Source organism: Nanorana parkeri, unplaced genomic scaffold (assembly GCF_000935625.1).
Source record: "Nanorana parkeri isolate BGI_ZX_2015 unplaced genomic scaffold, ASM93562v1 scaffold747, whole genome shotgun sequence".
Taxonomy (NCBI): domain Eukaryota; kingdom Metazoa; phylum Chordata; class Amphibia; order Anura; family Dicroglossidae; genus Nanorana; species Nanorana parkeri.
In genome coordinates this window covers 76,201-94,672 of record NW_017307015.1, presented here as the reverse complement: position 1 = coordinate 94,672, position 18,472 = coordinate 76,201, and the positions used below count along the sequence as shown (strand labels likewise).

Here is an 18,472-nt window from a genome sequence, read left to right as displayed (position 1 = left end):
CCGGGAAGCCTGCTCCATGACAGTGGAAGCACCGGTATTGGTATTCAGTATCGGCGAGTACCAAAAGCAAAATATCGGTACTCGTACTTGATACCGAAAAACCGGCATTGGTGCATCCCTAGTTTTGATTAAAACTATTTTTTTGTATTGGGACGAGTAGATTGTCATGAAGGGCAAGTAGATTTGGCCCCCGCTTTAGCCCTTGGACAAGTCGTTTTAAAAAAAAAAATTCCACACCCCTGATTACACAACAATGCAGACTGCCAACAGCTATAGAGAACTACGATTCCCAGCAATACCATTATACAGCAATGCAGAATAGCATCAGCAATAGAGTACTACAAATCCCAGCAATACCCTTATACAGCAATGCAGAATAGCATCAGCAATAGATGACTACAAATCCCAGCAGTACCATTATACAGCAATGCAGAATACCATCAGCAATAGAGGACTACATCGCTCCCGAAGGTGAGTATTTAAAAAAAAATGTTTTATTTTATGTACCCGGGGACATGTAGGGCTCATTCACACTGGAATCGGCCGGCATGTACAGCTCCGTGCTGCGTGCACAGCTGTATCGGGCAGCTCCCGGGAAGGACCTGTGCTGCGTGTGATTAGTACACAGCCCCTGTCCTTCTGTATGGGAGTATGCAGCCGTACACCTGGGGGGGGGCAATTGCCCCATTGCCCCCCCCTGGATCCGCCACTGCTACAAGGTCCATGTCCTTTAAAATGATACCTATTTTTTACCATGCCTATCAATCACTACTGCGCTTGGCTACATCAGACATCCCAACTCTCCCGTGTGCTCCGGGAGTCTCACGCTATTGGATAGCGGCTCCCGGCCGCCCGGGAGAGAAACACTTCCTCCCGGAAAGGTTTATCTGCTCGATCGAGCAGATAAACCTTTCCCTGCGATCGTTTTTTTTTTCTTTTCTGACATCGGGAGCCGCGGCCCGACCATCAGTCAGAAAAGAAAAAAAAGGCATACAAATCCATAGCTAGATTCCTATTGGCTATTGCACGCAATAGCCAATAGCAAACTAGGTAATGTACCCGCCCACTGCTGCTGTCAATCAGCAGAGGGGGACCTGAATTTTTCTATCAGGTCCTCTTCTGGTGATTGAAAGCAGCAGAGGGCGGGTGCAATAGCTAGTTTGCTATTGGCTATTGCAAAGTGCAATAGCCAATAGGAATCTATCTATGCATTCTTATGCCTTTTTTTTTTATATTCTGACGACTGCAACTGTCAGAATACTAAAAACAAAATCAGAAAAAAAACCTGCAGATAGCAAAGAAGCTATTGCTTCCTGAATGGGTCACTTTCTGTAGCCCACAGGCAGGGTCAATTGGTTATCTATGTCCCCAAGGCCAAAAGTTCAAAATCGTTTCATGCTTTTTCTCATCCATGTGCCTCGCACCATGTGACAGCACTGATGCTTGGTGATTGGCCCTGTCTATGCTTAGGCTCTGTGTATGATTAGGCTGACAATCTGATAGTCTTGCAAGACTTCAAACATCAAAACTAATGGTGGCTAAGCATTCAGTTATCCTCTAATGAATTTGCTTTGCTTGTGAGTGAGCAAATGAATTAGATTATCTATGCACTGATCTATGATGGGAATTGCACAAGGATAGAGACTGTGCTCAAAATGAATAGACTCTCCAATAGTTTTCATAGTTAATTACCAGTTTCTAAAGTCCTGACATACCAATGCATTCTTACTAAGAACTGAAGTTACTTCCTCCTGTCCATCTATTCAGAGTGATTGGGGGCTGTGGGGAAATAAGTCAAATTCTTTGAAAGCATACATTCATTAGGTCTTAAACATTCTCCTGATCTCGAGATTACTGGGCTTATTTTGGAAATGTCAACTCTGTCATAGGCAATACTCAGAATCAGCATTCCAGGATAGAGCCATAGCTAGTAAAAGAAATTGAGGACACGGAGTCCTCAATCTCTTTTTCTGCAGACTCTGTTCTAAATGAATGTAAAGTACAGAGGTTTCCCATTCATTCAGAAAATATTTTCTATCAACCCATTTCTGAATGGGGAGAAGCCTCTGTCCAGAGTGCTACAACCCATTCATAAACTTACGAATGAACAGGAACTAATGTATAGCACTTCCTGTTCATTCATAACTGGGGACACATAGTACTATGTGTCACCAGTTGTTTACAAACACTGGAGTGATCAGCTGATTGCTCCAGTGTTTGCTCTGCACACAGAGGATCAGTACATATCACTGATATTTACCAATCCTCCGCTGCTCGGCCACGCACAGAGGGGCAGCACAGCCTGTAGCTTTTCATCTGGATCCCCGCTGCTCTCTCCTGCCAGTATGGGCAGAGGCAGTGGGGATCCCAGGGGAAGTGAATCGGGGGGAGGGGGTGGAGGAGGGAGCCGCTGTCACAGCAGCATGGCCGAGCAATGAGGTGAGAGAGCCGCTGACTGTCAGATCCTGGCCGAGCGTCTCTCTCTTTCTCTCCTCACTGCTCAGCCATGCTGCTGTGACAGCGTCTCCTTCCTCCAATCCACTCACCCCTCACTGTCTGCAGCGCTTCACTACTCCTTGGATCCCCGCTGCCTCTGCCCATACAAATGTGGGAGAGCAGCTGGGATCCAGAGGAGACGCTGCAGGCTGTGCTGCCCCACTTCTCAGTGTCCTGCTGAGCCCTGGCTGCACGCCCCCGCACCTGCACCCGAGGCGAGAGCCTCAGTCACCTCGCCCTTGCTACGGCCTTTAAACATTGCATATTTTTTAGTTCTCTTCATAGACCAAAGCTGAAAGTTGTTCTCCTAGCCTACTCCTAATAAATGCAGGTATGTCTATACCTAGTAAACAGGTAAACGTTAGTGAAAAGTTAGTGGGTTAAGCTATGGTGTAGTTTTATCAAATAGCTTGGCTGATGAGATCCAGCTCATTTGTCGAACCCCAGCAGGTCTAATCAGTCCTGATCTGTCATAGAAAGTATGTAAATCTGTTTTGAGGGCCCAACATTTGCATGGCCAAACAATAGACACTGATGCTTAAATGTATTTCTCTAGGGAGTTTTACCTGAACCATTACCGAACCAGTATTCTGGCTAAAAACATACTATTTGCTACCACCTCATGAAACATGACACTGACTAAGCTGTCAATAGGAGAACATTCAATAAGAATTAACATTACTCTTCCCGTTCTCATTCATTTCAGCAGCAAGGTCATGATAACTTTATGATGGAACAAAAGTGTTTTCTGTTCGTATTATGTTCATTCATTTATTTTATGATACAGAAAAGAAGAAATGTGCCAATGTGGTCTGGCCAAGCAGAATCATGTGTCAGTAGCCGTAGAGGACAACTTTGGAGCAGCCATTGTGAGCACCTGGAACTCTGTAGAGCATACGACAGAAGAGCCCACGGATGCTTATGGTGATATTGAATTTGTCGGTGCTGGTAAGAAGCATAGCAAGGTGAGAATTTTCATTAATTCAGTCTAGTGCCTCAGTAGGATACTTGAAAATAAGAAATTGATGATGTTAATCTAGGTTAGTAGGCAAGTTCCCCACACATGAGTTACATAATATTACATAAAACAGTGATGTGTGTCCACCAAGAGAAATATTCTACAGGTTCATGACTAAGCAATCTCTAGTATCTGGGAAATACAAAGCAAAACAGAGCGCCTCCATCGTGTAAAAAGTCATTTATTTATACGGCAACACAGCTGAAATTATACTCACAAAAAGGGTCGATCAATAAAAGCAAGTAAAAGGCGATGCAATGGAAATCTCTGGCAGCGGGAGTCCCACAGAATGAAACAGATCAACGGTCCTCTACCCCTATGAGTTTGAACAGTCTACGCGTTTCAGGGGCACGCCCCCTTCATCAGAACCTCAAGAATCACCTTTTACATGCTTTTATTGATCGACCCTTTTTGTGAGTATAATTTCACCTGTGTTGCCGTATAAATAAATGACTTTTTACACGATGGAGGCGCTCTGTTTTGCTTTGTACTTCCCAGATCGAAGGTCTATTTGACCGGTGGGAGCTGCCTCATCTGTGTATCTACAAAACGTCCAAATTGGCTATTCTCTTGCAACCGGCGGCGGCGGTATTTGTTTGGTTGTTACATCTCTAGTATCCTTCAAATTTACAGAGGACCTAAACTGTGGAAGCTATACTCAAAACAAAGTAAGCAGAATGTAAATAACTAGTCCCCAGTATTTCCTGCGGACTCCTTGCAGCTGATCTTTTTTCCCCATTACTGATTTACCATGCCTTTTTCATGCCTTTTTCTGCACTATGTCTCTCTGTGGAGGCAGCCATTTTGGTAGAGGAACAGGGCTTTGCTTTTTGATGCCAAAGCTGCACCCCTAATTACTGATGATCTTAAAACTGGAAGGGGTTAAAATAATTGAAACCGAAAACTGGTAGGGGAATATTCAAGATGCAGCAAGAGAGGTGCAGAAATCATATACCCACAATCAAAGAAAGAAAAAAGCAGAAGCAGAGATCTTTGGACAGGTTAACATTACTAAATGTGATTCTAAGTCGCATGCGACTGGTAGTCAGAGGCAGCAGGGCCTTAGATGATCTCACACTACAGATACCTGTTAGGCTCACAGCACAGGAAGTGCACTGTTATTTTTCAGATGGTGTTCAAGACGAAAGCATTCAGTGTATGCTTTGGCTCAATGAAAATATCTAGATGTTTCCTATAAGATAGTATATCTTCAGTTTGAGTTCAGGTCCACTTTAACAAATGCCAGGAAGAATTTCATATTTTTCACATTTCAAATAGGACATGCCAGGCATGGTTGGAATATATTTATTGACTGGAAATGTAATTATCTGGAAAAAATAAATCAGGGCAACTGGAATTGCTGTATTTGTCTTGAAGACATTTAATTGGTCATCCGACTAGCTTTCTCAGTTCAGAATGATGAAGATGAAAAGATAGTCAGATGACCAGCAAAACGTCTTCAAGAAAAATACAGCAAGTACAGTTGCCTTGATTTATTTTTTACAGATATACCATGACCTGGGTGAATGAGAACCTTCATAGACATATGGAAATGTAATTCTTTTCCTATGTTTACTTATTTTATCCAATAATCCTCTGTTCTGGAGTCCCTATAGACCAGGGGTCTCAAACTCAATTCACTTGGGGCCACTGTAAAAATGTCTTTCTCCCATGGGGACCGCTTGCCAAATTTCATACTTCACACAAACACAGAGATACGCGCACCCACCCCCCCAACCAGAATTACAAATGCATATACACACACACAATAAGGCCCCATTAATACCTGTAAGTTTTTAGGGATTCCTGTGATTAGGGATTCCTGTGTCAGAAATTTGCGTTTTCCTGCAGCAGAAATCTTTAATGTGGCGCTTACAAGCGGCAACTGTCACCCATTCAAGTTAATAATCAGGTGACAACCGCTGCATGTAAACGCCGGCACACTGCATGTAATCGTATGTGATAAAATTACATGCGATTTAGAAATCAACCACTATCCCTGAATGCAAGATCGATGCGTCTATGATTCCACATAAAATTATTTGCTCTCCCTCATTCCCTGCCCCCTCCCACACAAACACACACACACACACAAAAGAACAAAGCGCCCCCTCACATGCTTATATCTTTGCAGGGAGGAGGCACATCATTCCCTGGTGATCTAGTGGTGATTAAGGCCTGGTGCTGACTTTACTAATCCATCCTTTCGGCCGGAGCTCAGAGTTCCGGCCGAAAAGAACTGAGCACACAGCCAGCAGCATCTATGTGGTCTGCTTCTGACAGTGTAGCTGCTCAAGCAAGTCGGGTACGCGGTTCGTGACCACGTACCTGACTTGTCAGCTGGTTGCGGGCCAGTACTTTGAGACCCCTGCTATAGACAGTCTTTCAACAACTTTCACAATTGTTTCAAAAAACATAGAGCAATGCCCTATTTTACCATGTATTCCAACACCAGGCTATAGATCTACACGCAAAAAACACAAGTGTCCTCCAGAAACACCCCTATAAAAATTGCCTCAGAGCACAGTCTTGGACATATTTCATAGAACTCTAAGGTGGTGATGCTTTAAAAATAGGCCCCTAGAGGGAAACAGTGACCCCGTACAGTTTTGGGAAACTGAGTTGATTCCTTTAAGGCCACATAAACAACAGAATGTATATTTAGCAGTTACCAAGCATGAGTTTGTTTGTTTTTTGTGGAAAGAAATTAGATGTGGAGCCTGAACCTCTGTTAAGACACACAAAACTGTAGTTTCATACTGCTGTGCACTACCCTTTTAAGGGCTGTTTTCCCACCACCCCTTATTTTAAACACCTGAACATCCTGTACATGCCTATTACCATATGTAGCTGAACAACAAATTTGTGTGCAGAAATATTTGCTAAAGTTTGTACAGGAATGTCAGTTATAATCTTGTTCTGTAAATAACTATTTGAATGGTTCAAGTTCTAGGAGACAAACACTTCAACTCTGAGCTACTGATCACTGTGACAATGGCTGATTGAGGAAGCAATGTTGCAAAATAACTGCTTTGTCTTTGAACATTTACCACACATGCGTCTCCATTGAAATCCGTGACTCCTCTGGGGATTCCACTATTAGCTTTGACTGTCCTAATCCTGTTACATGTACTAGCTGTTAGTTCTTTAACTGGTACTTATACTGTTTTTTCTGGGCCAAACTGTGGCAAGTATGCAGGATTAGTACAGCACAACACTAGATACTAGCTGGTCTTATCACTCAATAATAGTTGCCTGTGCAGAAAAGCAAAGTGGAGGGTCAGTGCATCAGACATCCAAAGAACTTTGTTTGCCATCTTTCTTGGGAAAGCAGCTGATTGGTACTTTGCTAGCTGATCTCCCCAAGGTAGCCATTTGGGTAATGTACACATTTTTCCTAGAACTAGATGGACCCTTCATGCATATCAAGCCTGGCTCACCTCCAGCTCATGTGTACCTTGTCTTTCGGCTCTTATCTTCCGGTCCCAGGCTTAACCCTGGCAAGTTGGAGGTGCCAACTTGCAGTAAGTCCTCCCTGACATGTACTCGTGCTCCGTCCTGCTCAAGTCAGGATGAGGAGATAGCCAGCCATTCATATTTCCAGGCACTTGGGTATGTGCGTTCTGGAAGTGCATTTTCAGGGGTACAAGTTTTGTTCCATGTTGTGATGTTTTCTTGTTACCCCAGGAACTGTTAGATCCCTGGTGGACACTCTGCCTGGGGAAGGGGTCCTGTGAGGCTCCGAAACATTGCATTCACATGTCATGCTAAAGGAATACGAATAAAGATGACATTCTAAAGCAGAATGGTGTGCGGAGAACATATCTTCTAGACTTTGTGTTATTCTGTGACGGTTCTCTGCCTCTCCCAAATTAAATTTCAGACCCGAATCCCAAAAAACAAAATAAGGAAACATCTGAAACAAAACGAAATTAAACAAAACATTTTTTTTGCTGGTGCAAATGTCTATTGACCACCACTCCTGAATTTGAGGAGTGCCCTGTAGCCCATCCAAACATGGCAGGCTGCCATCTATCATCACTAACTACAAGCCCTGGAGTGAGAATGACCTACTTGACAAGAACGCTGTGGAGCAAGGCTAACATGACAATCCTGTGCAATCCTGGCTTGTGGACACAAAGGAATATGACTATCTAAATACAAAGGGGACCTGTCCCATGCCCCGGCCCGGATTCCCCACAAGGCCACCGAGGCACGGCCTCGGGGCGGCAGGGCGCAGATCTCGGCAATGTCGCCGAGATCACATGTAAAAAGTCTGCAGCCGGTCGGTCCGTCCTCCCCTCCCCCTGCACTTACCTCTTTCTTCTGGTTCTGGGCTCCGCCGCCGAGTCTGTCTCTTCACTGGCCGCTGATGCAAACTAACCCTGCCGCTCCGTCTATACAGTGGGAGGGGAGAGCTGTGCTCTTCCTCTCTCACCTGTCACAGGAGTTCCTGCACAGTGCTGTGCTAGAACTCCTGTATTGGAGGTGACAGGGTCAATAAAGAGAACCTGTCACCTCCAATTGCTATCACACAGGGGATTGTTTTATCCTGTGTGATGGCAATAAAGTTAGGTGGAATTTTTTTTTAATTGATTAAAAAAAATTAAATACAAATTAAAACAAATAATATGAAAGAATTAAATTAGAAAAGTCCATTCTCCATTTATGGGAGGGGGCGTATTGCGGAACCTGGCCTTGGGGCGGCAGGGAAAGTAAATCCGGCCCTGCCCATGCCACGTAGAACGAAATAAATGGCACTTACCTCAATGGAGGCTTCTTGATATAGAGCTTTCAGGACATCTGAAGACAGCTGCAAAGCCAACGAAATCTGCCAATGAAGTGAGAAAATATCGAACCATCTGAACCTCTCGGGTGGAACGAACATGTTTAAGGCAAGGCTAGGAATGGGACTTGGAAGTGAAAGAGCCCGAGAACCTACCACACACCAAAGTGCCTGGTGCCAGTCAGTATAAATAGTTATGTAGCAACTAAATAGGTGAACTTTTCCTTTTAACTTGTTTTCTTTCTTCCACTTTTGAAAACTGTGGGGGTAATTTACCAAAACTGGAGCAGACAGAATCTGGAGCAGTTGTGCATGGCAACCAATCAGTTTCTCTATCATTTTCAAAACTTAACTGAACAAACGGAAGAGAGAAGCTGATCCAGATTCTATCTGCTCCAGTTTTGATAAATTCCCCCCTTTGTGTTCGCCTTTGAATTACACTTAGTATGTTTATTTGACTTGAATTATGATGGGTGTGTTCACTCCAGCATGCATTCTGCTGCACCTCTGCACGTTAATGGAATGTCCGTGGCAGTATTTATTGGGAAAGCTCCTGCAGCCAAATTGCCGTATCACCTACATATTTGTTACACATTCCCATTCACATAGCAAAATCGTTCCTGTTTCTAATGCAGGATAGAAAATAAGCAGCAAAATCTAACTGGTTGACAAGCCCGATGCTTGCAATTTATGTTTCACACAATGTCAAACAAAAAGCCTTTATGAAGAATTTAAAATGTAAAAATTTGCTCTGTGTCTTTTTAAGTGTTCTTTTCGGAGAACTCCAGGACTGAAATAATCCTACTTGGCTCTCCTTTGCTATGCAGTGTTTATGAAGTGGGCAAATAGGTTGTGTTTAAGAAAAATAACCCTGTCTGTACTGTGATGGTAGATATCCTTATAATTTGTTGATTACATCTGCGCGACTGCCTGTCTTAACAAAGGGTTGAAGACCTCAGGACATTCTATGCTAATATACTGTCTCTTAGTCATCCCCTTCAGGCTGTCCCTTATATTGCTCATAGAGTTCTATGCATCATTTTGCTCTAAAAAAAACAACTAAAAGGTAAGAAATATTTTCAAAAATATATTTTTAGGTATGTTATGTGAATGGAAACATATAACAAACATATAGTGAGGGTTTCTGAAATGTTACTGTAAAAGATGGAAATACGCTTTAAGATGATGATCTATAAACTATTCACATAGCTCTTTGCTTTGTGAATGAGATTCGCAGTGCTGTATGGCCACTAGATGGAGTCAAAAAGCATCAGCTGTGCGAGCACCGTGCAAATGGTTTATAAATCAGCCCATAATTGGATTCTTTATTCAGTCAAGAGAAAGACGCTGTCAAAATGGGATGGTATTTCCTGAACCCTCCTATTTCTTTGCTTACTGCGTATTATTACACCATAACAGGCATGCATGGCTCTGTGTTTTCTTAGCAATGCAAGGGTTACACTGTTATTACATCATGGACATGTGCAGTAGACAACACAGGACCATGTTTGCCCATTATTAGTATACAGTAATGCACAATGGGAGGAGCAGGAGACTCCTGAAATTCCTGAGATGTGTCAACACTGTCTTTGCTAAATGTAGTTAAACTTTATCTGAGAGAATTATGGGGGCTGCCAATGACCCTCTGCTTCTGAATATGCTAGGTGCTTGGATATTTGCTAATTCACTGGAGTCAGCATGACAGCCAGGCAACCAGTATATACAGAATGAGAAATCAGTAAGGTCATCCTTCATTTTCTCTCAAGAAAGGCTAATTAAAGTGTATCTTAACCCAAAAATAAAAATGTAATATATATTGCAGCTTACCAAACCTTAAATATGTTAATCAATATGTATGCTAATTTTAGAACTCTCTCAGGCTGTATTCTCTAGAACAACTCACATGTCAACCATTCAAAACAGGTTTGTGCTTAGGCACCATGTCAAGGCGACAATGACAGACTATTTTGTGCTCTGCATTTTGACAAAGAACAGTATGCAAATGCCTGTATGCTATGAATACATGGTTAGTATATTTCCACTATCAGACACTGCTTTGTCTTCCCTTTTGGAGTCAAGACATAGATTGCTTCTGTGCATGCCTTCTGCCCTAACCTCGTTTTCTTTAAAAAGTATTTGCACCTTTTGCAGTCAAATTTGAGAAATCACCACAATGTTGTGTTCCCATTCACACAGCATACCTAAAATATGTTTTTAAAACAACATTTGTTACTTGTTTTAGTTGTTTTTATGGAGCAGGATTATACATACTATAAGATTGTATGGGTGCAGGGGCGTCCCGAGGCAGACTGACACCCGGAGCGAAGACCAGGGTGACACCCCACCGTGATGTCATAACGCACGTGCATGACGTTGCCACGCGGGTGCACAATGACATCAGAAAGAGGAGGGTACGTTCACACGGCGGGATGAGGTATGCCGCCGGGTGCCCCTCCTTTCTCTTGACACTGTCAGGCTCTCGTTCCGTGACCGAGTGCCCAACTTTTCATTTTGACAGTCATTTTGGTATCACCCCCTCCAATGGTGGCCCCCGGGTGCGAGCCGCACCCCCCTTGTGACGCCACTGTATGGGCGGCTTCTATTGTAAAAGACTGAAGGGACAAGGCAGAGAGACAGAATTGGCATACTGTAGAATGTATCACTCAAGTTATGAGATCTTTAACCTTTTGTTATGACAGAGTCCTGCACATCTGGTTAACTAATAATGGAATCTTTCAGCATAGTGCAGAAAAGGTTATATAGTTACATAGCCAGTCAGGTTGAAAAAGACACATGTCCATCGAGTTCAACTTATAGAGATATGAAAAAAAGAAGAAAAGCCTAAACAGAACGCTATGCCCACAATTACCCACTGTTGATCCAGAGGAAAGTTAAAAAAACCCCTATAAAGTATGGTTCAATTTGCTCCAACAGGGGAAACAAATTCCTTCCTGATCCCTGGATCAACAATCTCTGATGCTCAATATACCTATAAGGTTAATTATGGCAAACACAGCTCCCCAGCTCCCCAGCTCCCCAGTACCCTCCTAAACATGACATATAAAAAAATAACTAAGGATTTTCCAGTCTTGGAGTTTTCAGAAAAAAAGCATTTAAAATGGTAAGTAGATATGTTTAAATAATATCTTGCTATGTAAATGTGAACATGGAACAAATTAAAATTAGGTGTTATTCCAATTTGGATGCAAAAGTGCAAACTCACTTTTAGAGGGCTTTGTGTTTGACATTGTGTGAAGGATAATCTGCCAGTATCGGTCTTGCTGCTTATTTTTTATGCTGCTTTAGAAACATGAAAGGTGTCATTTGTTTGGGTGCTGTGGGCCGAATGCGTAGTTCTTATTTTAAAGTCTTTTAAATGTGAGGAAGGGTAGCAACACTTTCGCTTATAGGTGCAAAGTGTTCTATAGCTATTTTTTTTAGTTGTGAATAGAGTGGGTATAGAAGTGAATAGAGAAAGGAATGGAAATCTCTTTCACAGCAACACAGATAGAAGTAAAAATGCTTTTGTCTAGAGTTCATTCAAGGACACAGCAAAGATTCTGAATCTCTGATCATTGGGTTATAGCACCATTTTCAGGAGTAAGAGCAAAAATCAATAGCACAGCCTTGGGACAGCTCCTGGCAGTGGCCAAAACCCCCATCTGCTAGAGGCAGCACAGTTAGTCACAAGCTGTACATGGAGAACTTTGGTCACAAAGTTCTTCAGTAAATTCAGAGGAAAGAATTTTATGGGGAGTACAAAAATCCTATTTTCTCTTCTGTTTGTTGAAGAACACAGTGGAGATCCTGAATCTGTTGGGACCTTATTGGGACTTTTTCTAAATCTATGAAAGATAATTTGTAGGGGATAATCCTGTCTTACCCAAATTATTCCTGTGGGCAATTTGCACATTATATCAGCTATACTAGGTTTAAAAATCTGCAACTTTCTACATTAATTGATGGCTAACGATTCTTTTTTTAAGGAATACCCAATTGAAGGAAATGTTTTTTATCTGACTGAGTTCAGCTTTAAATCAAATAGACATGTTGCAGTCTGATTGTACAATTTCCTATAAATCCACCAAACAATGTAATGCAAGGGTCTGTGTGATTGAAAACAAATTAAATGGATTGTTTAGATAGACCCCACATCACATGTATTAGCAATCGTACAGAAACAGTACAATTAGATAGTAAAGTGTTTGGCCAGTTTTAGAGGACTCCCCTTCAACCCCACCTTACACTTAACTATACATTTTCCACGGAGATCTTCTCTTTGTGTGTGTGTTCAACAATTTTTAGATGTAGCTTTGCACACATTGGTGAGCCTCTGCCCATCTTTACTTCTGACACACCCTGACTCTTTAAAGGTGGCCATACACCTTACAACCATTGTACAACTTTTTTTGTCCCGTTATCGCACCCTCGTTCAATTTTCTTTGAAATAGCCCATCATGCACAGACCAATGTAGTTTGTGATTATCGTTCGTCAACACCACTAACTGACCAGTTTTCGTCAATTCAAATTCTAAATTTTCGCTCGTGCATGTGCAGTTTTCATTGTGCGATTTTTGTTGTACAAAAGCGCCACTAATCCGTCAATTTTCATCCAACTCGACGAAAATTTTCTAGGCTGCTTGAAAAACGAAGTTGTACAGTAATTGCTGTTGTGCACTTCCAATCAACTGGCCGGTTATCGGATGAAACCGCGGTCACGGACGAAAATCGTCCAATAATCGCAAGGTGTATGGGCACTTAAAATGCTCTTTCTTGACACCAACATGACAGCATACGAATGGGTTTAGCTCCGCTCCTCACCCAATCACACGACCAGTTATACTATAAATTAAAGCACACCTCCAAAGGCCACTATTCTTTTTTCTGTCCTCGCTGCTTAAGCCAGTTATACTAAGAATACTTTTTACCCTCGCCTTGCTTCTGGCCTGCCACACAGGTTCAGCATCTCCTTGTTGCAAAGTTCCTTTTGTTCAAGTGGCTAAATGCTTTTTTTTAAGGGAAGCCTCCCCTCATATCTTCAGAGTTTGGGGTGCAGGACATTTTGGGGTCCTTCCATATTCTGATGCTTCCTCCATCATGGCAGCCTGATTGGCCTCCTGGTCTTCTGACTCTGAAGAAACCATGACTCAGCTGCATCATCAGAAACTATAGTTGTACTGGAATGACCACATACATGGACAAGATGACAAGTAGGATCCACTCCAATTTCTTTCAATTAGTTTAAGTAGTGAATGTACTACTATTTCCTATGGCTTTGCAGCCCTGCTTTGCTCTGGCTGCATCGTCCTTGGATATCTTATTTTGCCTGTAGATCTACTCAGTTTTCCATGTGTGCTTAAACCTTACAGGTGCATTGCAGGGAAGTATGTGATTCTGTGGTGCTGCCAATGCCTTAGTTGAAGCTTGCAGGTTTTCCCCTAAAAATCCATTAGTTTGCTTGTGGGGATTTAACTCTGCAGACTGCTGCCACTTGTAGCTCTACTACTAAAGCTTTACCTGGATCTTACAGAAATCTATTGTTTGCTAACTATGTCAGCTTCAAAGCTTCAGTCTGGTGCCTTAACTCTTTGGGTGCCTTTCATGAGAATATTGTTGCTGACACCTGTGGTTCCTCGGCGCTGTTAATATTTAATGGAGTTGTTGCTTCACTTGCAGGCTTATTCTGCCTGTTATACTGTAATTCTTTCATTGCCCCATGTATCCAGCATTGTGGTTAATGTCTAGCAGGTTCTGACAGGTCCTGTTGTGCTATAACCCTTCATTGCCACATAGGTTTCCATCTGCTTCCATCCTATCCATACGCCATCTTGTGGCCTTTTTTCAAATGGCACGTTGAGATTTTACTAACTTTCGTTGAGTACAACTTTGTGACAATTTAAGCAAAGTAAACTTATTTTTTGACAGTCATGTTGTCTTTTGAGTTACAGTTCTTCATAATATTAAGAAACTGACCTAAAATCATTATTTTGTATTGCTTTGGAAAAAATGTGATCTGCCCCTTTAAGAAAAAGTATCGGTAATTGGTATCGGCGAGTACTTAAAAAAAGTATCGGTACTCGTACTCAGACCCAAAAAAGTGGTATCGGTGCATCCCTACCAATCATGGTACTGACCTGTTGCCAATTCACCTAATTAGTTGCACAATGTTTTTCCAGCTCTTCCTTGTTAGTGCCACTTACTTTGCCAGCTTTTTGTTGCCCTGTCCCAACTTTTTTGAGACGTGTTACTGTCATTAATTTAAAAATTACCTTATTTTTTTTCTTAAAATGGTACAATTTCTCTGTTTTAAACATGTTATATGTTTTCTATTTTCTATTGTGAATACAATATGGGTTTATGAGATTTGCAAATCATTGCATTCTGTTTTTATGTAGATTTTACACAGCGTCCCAACATTTTTGGAATTGGGGTTGTAAATATAAAGGCACATACTGAGGCTGAGCAGCTCAGCACATATTTTCAAAAAGATCCTTTTATGCCAATTAAAAAAACTAAATGTAAGTGTTAAATAATATTACAGGTTACATTGAGGCTGCTGGTAATGCTACTTAAGCTATACCTTTTGAGTTGACTGGCCCTTTAAATAAAAATGGAGCTATATAACGATCTAATTATGCTTACAGTGCAATGTTCTTACTTAAATCAGGTAACTGAACCTCTTTTGTATTGTAAACAATTAGAAAGTGCCGTTTGGCACACCGCATGGTAAACATTTTTTACTCCCCCCGTTGTATTTTTAAGACACAAGTAGTGTTTATAACATCTTTTTTTCATTCCAGTTTATTCGCCTGTCAAATGAAACTGATTCCTCCGTTGTCTATAACCTAATCACTCATCATTGGAAGATTCCACCACCCAACCTAGTGGTGTCTGTTGTTGGCGGTGATGGTGACTTTAAAATGAAAACATGGCTGAAGGACATCCTGAGGAAGGGGCTGGTCAAGGCTGCGCAAAGCACAGGTCAGAGGGTCTAAATCCGTCCTGGAATGTGAATGTGTCTTGCAACTATAATAGAGAATTGAAAGGCTTGATTTCTAGTGATGCAGTGATGTGAACCTATGTTCATTTTAAATATTTATTCCTGTGCGGGAGAGAAGTGATGTGTCAGGTTAACCCAGCTCCTTACTATTAGTCCTTGGTCACACCTTTCCAGGGGCGACCCTGGAAAAGCACCCTCCCAGTGCCGATGGCATGTGGCCTAGTATGGGGGGTGCCCCTGCCAGGCCTCTGCTCGGATCAACGGTCTGATTTGGAATTTTAGGGGAGACCCCACGTCTTTTTTTTTTTTTTTCCTTTCATTTTTTGGGGTGGGGTTCATCCTTAAAATTCCTACCAGACCTTAAGGGTCTGGCATTGTTTGGGAGGGGGAACCTCACGCTTTTTTTTTTTAAATGTAATTTTTCTTTGACACTTTTTGTTGCAGCAAGTTCTATACATCGTACAGATATCCCACTTTACAGGCAGTTTAAGGGGGCTGGTTGTCTTCCACTAGCAGACTTATAATTGCTTTTGGTTGCCTGTTCTTCTTGTCCCATTCCTCCGTGGGTCCATTACTGGGTCTGTCTGTACTCCGTACTTGCCACAAGTCATCTTTACTTAAAGGAGAACTATGGGGTCAGTGTTTTTCCCCATAGTTCTCCTTAGGGTAACGGGAGGACACAAACTAGCGTCCTCCCGTTACCCTAAGCTCAGTATACCGCGAGCTACAGCTCGCGGTATACTGAGACGCCGCAGCCGGAGCGGATCCCGACGTAGATGACGGGATCCGCCCAGCTGCGTGAGTGACAGCTGGCTCTGCCTATCTAGAGGCAGAGCCAGCTGTACCCGCCCCCTCCCCCGTCCGTTCCGCCAGTCAGCGCTGGCAGATCGGAGCGGGGAGAGGGGAATCCAGCCCCTCCCCCTGTCACGGCAGAGAGCCGTGACAGGATCGAGAGGTGAGCGAACCTGGTATGTGTTCGCTCACCTCCCGATCTACTGAGCTGACCTGTGACAGTCTCATTGTCACAGGTCGGCTAGAACTTTGAGGTGAGTGGAAATCACTCATCTCATAGTTCTCCTTTAAGCTTTTCAAGCTTAAGCCTTCCATTGCTCATAGATGCTAATGTGGTGCTCTCTGTACTTTGGGGTCCTCCCTTTGAGCCCTAATGAGAAGTCTCTTATGACTTTATCTTAAGAGATGGCTTTTCTTACCCTCTGCTTGGAGGGTTTCATAGATGATGGCTCTATCCTGTAAATCACCTTTTGTTATGCATCACAAGGACAAGGTTGTTCTGCAACCTAAACTTTTCTCTCTTCCACATTTTGTGATCTCCTCTTGTCTTAAAGAGAATATAGTGCTATCCTCCCTCTGCCAGTCTCCTTTTCACCATAAAGAGGTTGTGGTCCACACTCCAGATGTGTTGGGGAAGTGTGATGTATCTGTCTTTCAGAAAATGGACTTGCTGTAAATCCTTTTTTATGTTTTAATTACTATAGTTTGCTTACTTCTTGCTACTTCTTTGGCTCTATCAATGTGTGCAGGGGTATAGCCAGTAGAAAGAGCTGTGCCTTTGATTTTACCTACTATACAACCTTCTAGAGGCAGGGTGTGTACCCAGTAGTTAGAAGCTACCTCTTCCAATAAAGGAGAAATCAATTTATATCAAATGAAGTCCTTTACAGTGAACAAAACGTAGATAATGAGAATGGGGTGGTACTCATCCTTCATGGTAATGAGTTATTTTTCACATTGATTAACTCTTTCAGTAGAAATTAGAGAAATATGTATGCTTGGACCAGGCTCCGAATTCAATTTCTTTATTGCCAATAGGTGCCTGGATAATGACGGGTGGAATGCAGGTTGGCATAGGGAAATATGTTGGTGAAGCTGTCAGAGACCATGCCACTGCTAGCTCTAACTCTAGAACAAAAGTGGTGGCAATGGGCATTGCACCATGGGGAATCATACATAACCATCAAAGTCTGGTAAACCCCAAGGTAAGACATTGTTTCTGTTTGGGGGTTTTTATGTCACAATGGCAGTACAGTGGGTTAATGGTTGGCATTCCTGTCTTGTGGCACTGGGGTTCTTGATTTGAATCCTGGCCAGGACACTACCTGCATGAAGTTTGAATATTCTCACTGTGCTTGTATGCATTTTCTCCCATGCTCCAAAGACATGCTGGTAGGTTAATTGGCTCCTATCTAAGTTAACTTCAGTGTGTGTGTGCGTGTGTGTGTATGTATGTGACCTTAGACTGTAAGCTCCTTGAGGGCAGGTAATGATGTGAATGGAAAGCACTGCATACATTGTCAATGATATATAATATATATAAATGCCTGTAATAAAAAAAAAATCATAATGCTTAAGTTTGCTAGATTTAAAACATTTTGTTGACAGTTGTATAACATTATTTTAGCAGACAACATTTTAAAGTCGAAGTCCAGTCAGCAGCAGTTTCGGACACCATGGGAAAAACATGAGAACCTCTGTGTGGTTTTTATTGCTTTCCTTGTTCTCTTTGTGGAGACTTCCTCTACCTTCCTGTGTTGTCGCTGGTACAGGGAAAATCTCCTAAATGCACACTGAACAGCAATAAAAGCACTTTTTGATAAAGTGGGAATGGGGTAAAACCTGTGTCCAGTTTTTATTACAACCTTTGTCACTGTTGGGGAGATCTCATCTTGTTGTGGCAGAAAGTGAAGTGAGAACTCCCCAGGGGGACATAAACTGCAATAAAATCTAAAAGAGTTTTACCCCTTCAACTTCAACTTGTGGCTAAAATTACATATCAAAACATGTGCCTAAACATTGTACGACTAATAGCCCTCTATGGACCCTGTTAGAAATTCCATATTGCTCTTCTGATCTGCTCCAGGCCCTCCCTTGGCTTCCTCCCTGTGACAGACCATCAACTTTAAGCCCTCTTATAAAACATGCCCTGAGAGTGTAAGACTCTCTTACATATTCAGCAGGTTTTATATCGCCCTTCTTCCCCTTCTTTCTCAGCCTTTATTCCTACCAGGGTTAATACATTATACATGCATTGTGTAACGTATTGCTGGGATTTGTATCCCTCTATAGCTGATGATATAATATACAGTACATTATAACGTCAGCTACAGAGGACTACAAATCCCACTATCCCAGCAATACATTATAGAGCACCATG

The 18,472-nt window shown here is 42.3% G+C and overlaps 1 protein-coding gene across 1 annotated transcript in view; it reads left to right on the top strand.

Annotated features, from left to right (window-relative positions):
* Positions 1–18,472, top strand: part of TRPM4 (transient receptor potential cation channel subfamily M member 4) — a 115,909-nt gene that overhangs the window by 30,624 nt on the left and 66,813 nt on the right. Inside the window, exons 3-5 of the mRNA XM_018564365.1 lie at positions 3,284–3,461; positions 15,101–15,281; positions 17,131–17,297. Of these exons, the coding sequence (XP_018419867.1) occupies positions 3,284–3,461; positions 15,101–15,281; positions 17,131–17,297 (526 nt within the window). The remainder of the gene's footprint in view (positions 1–3,283; positions 3,462–15,100; positions 15,282–17,130; positions 17,298–18,472) is intronic.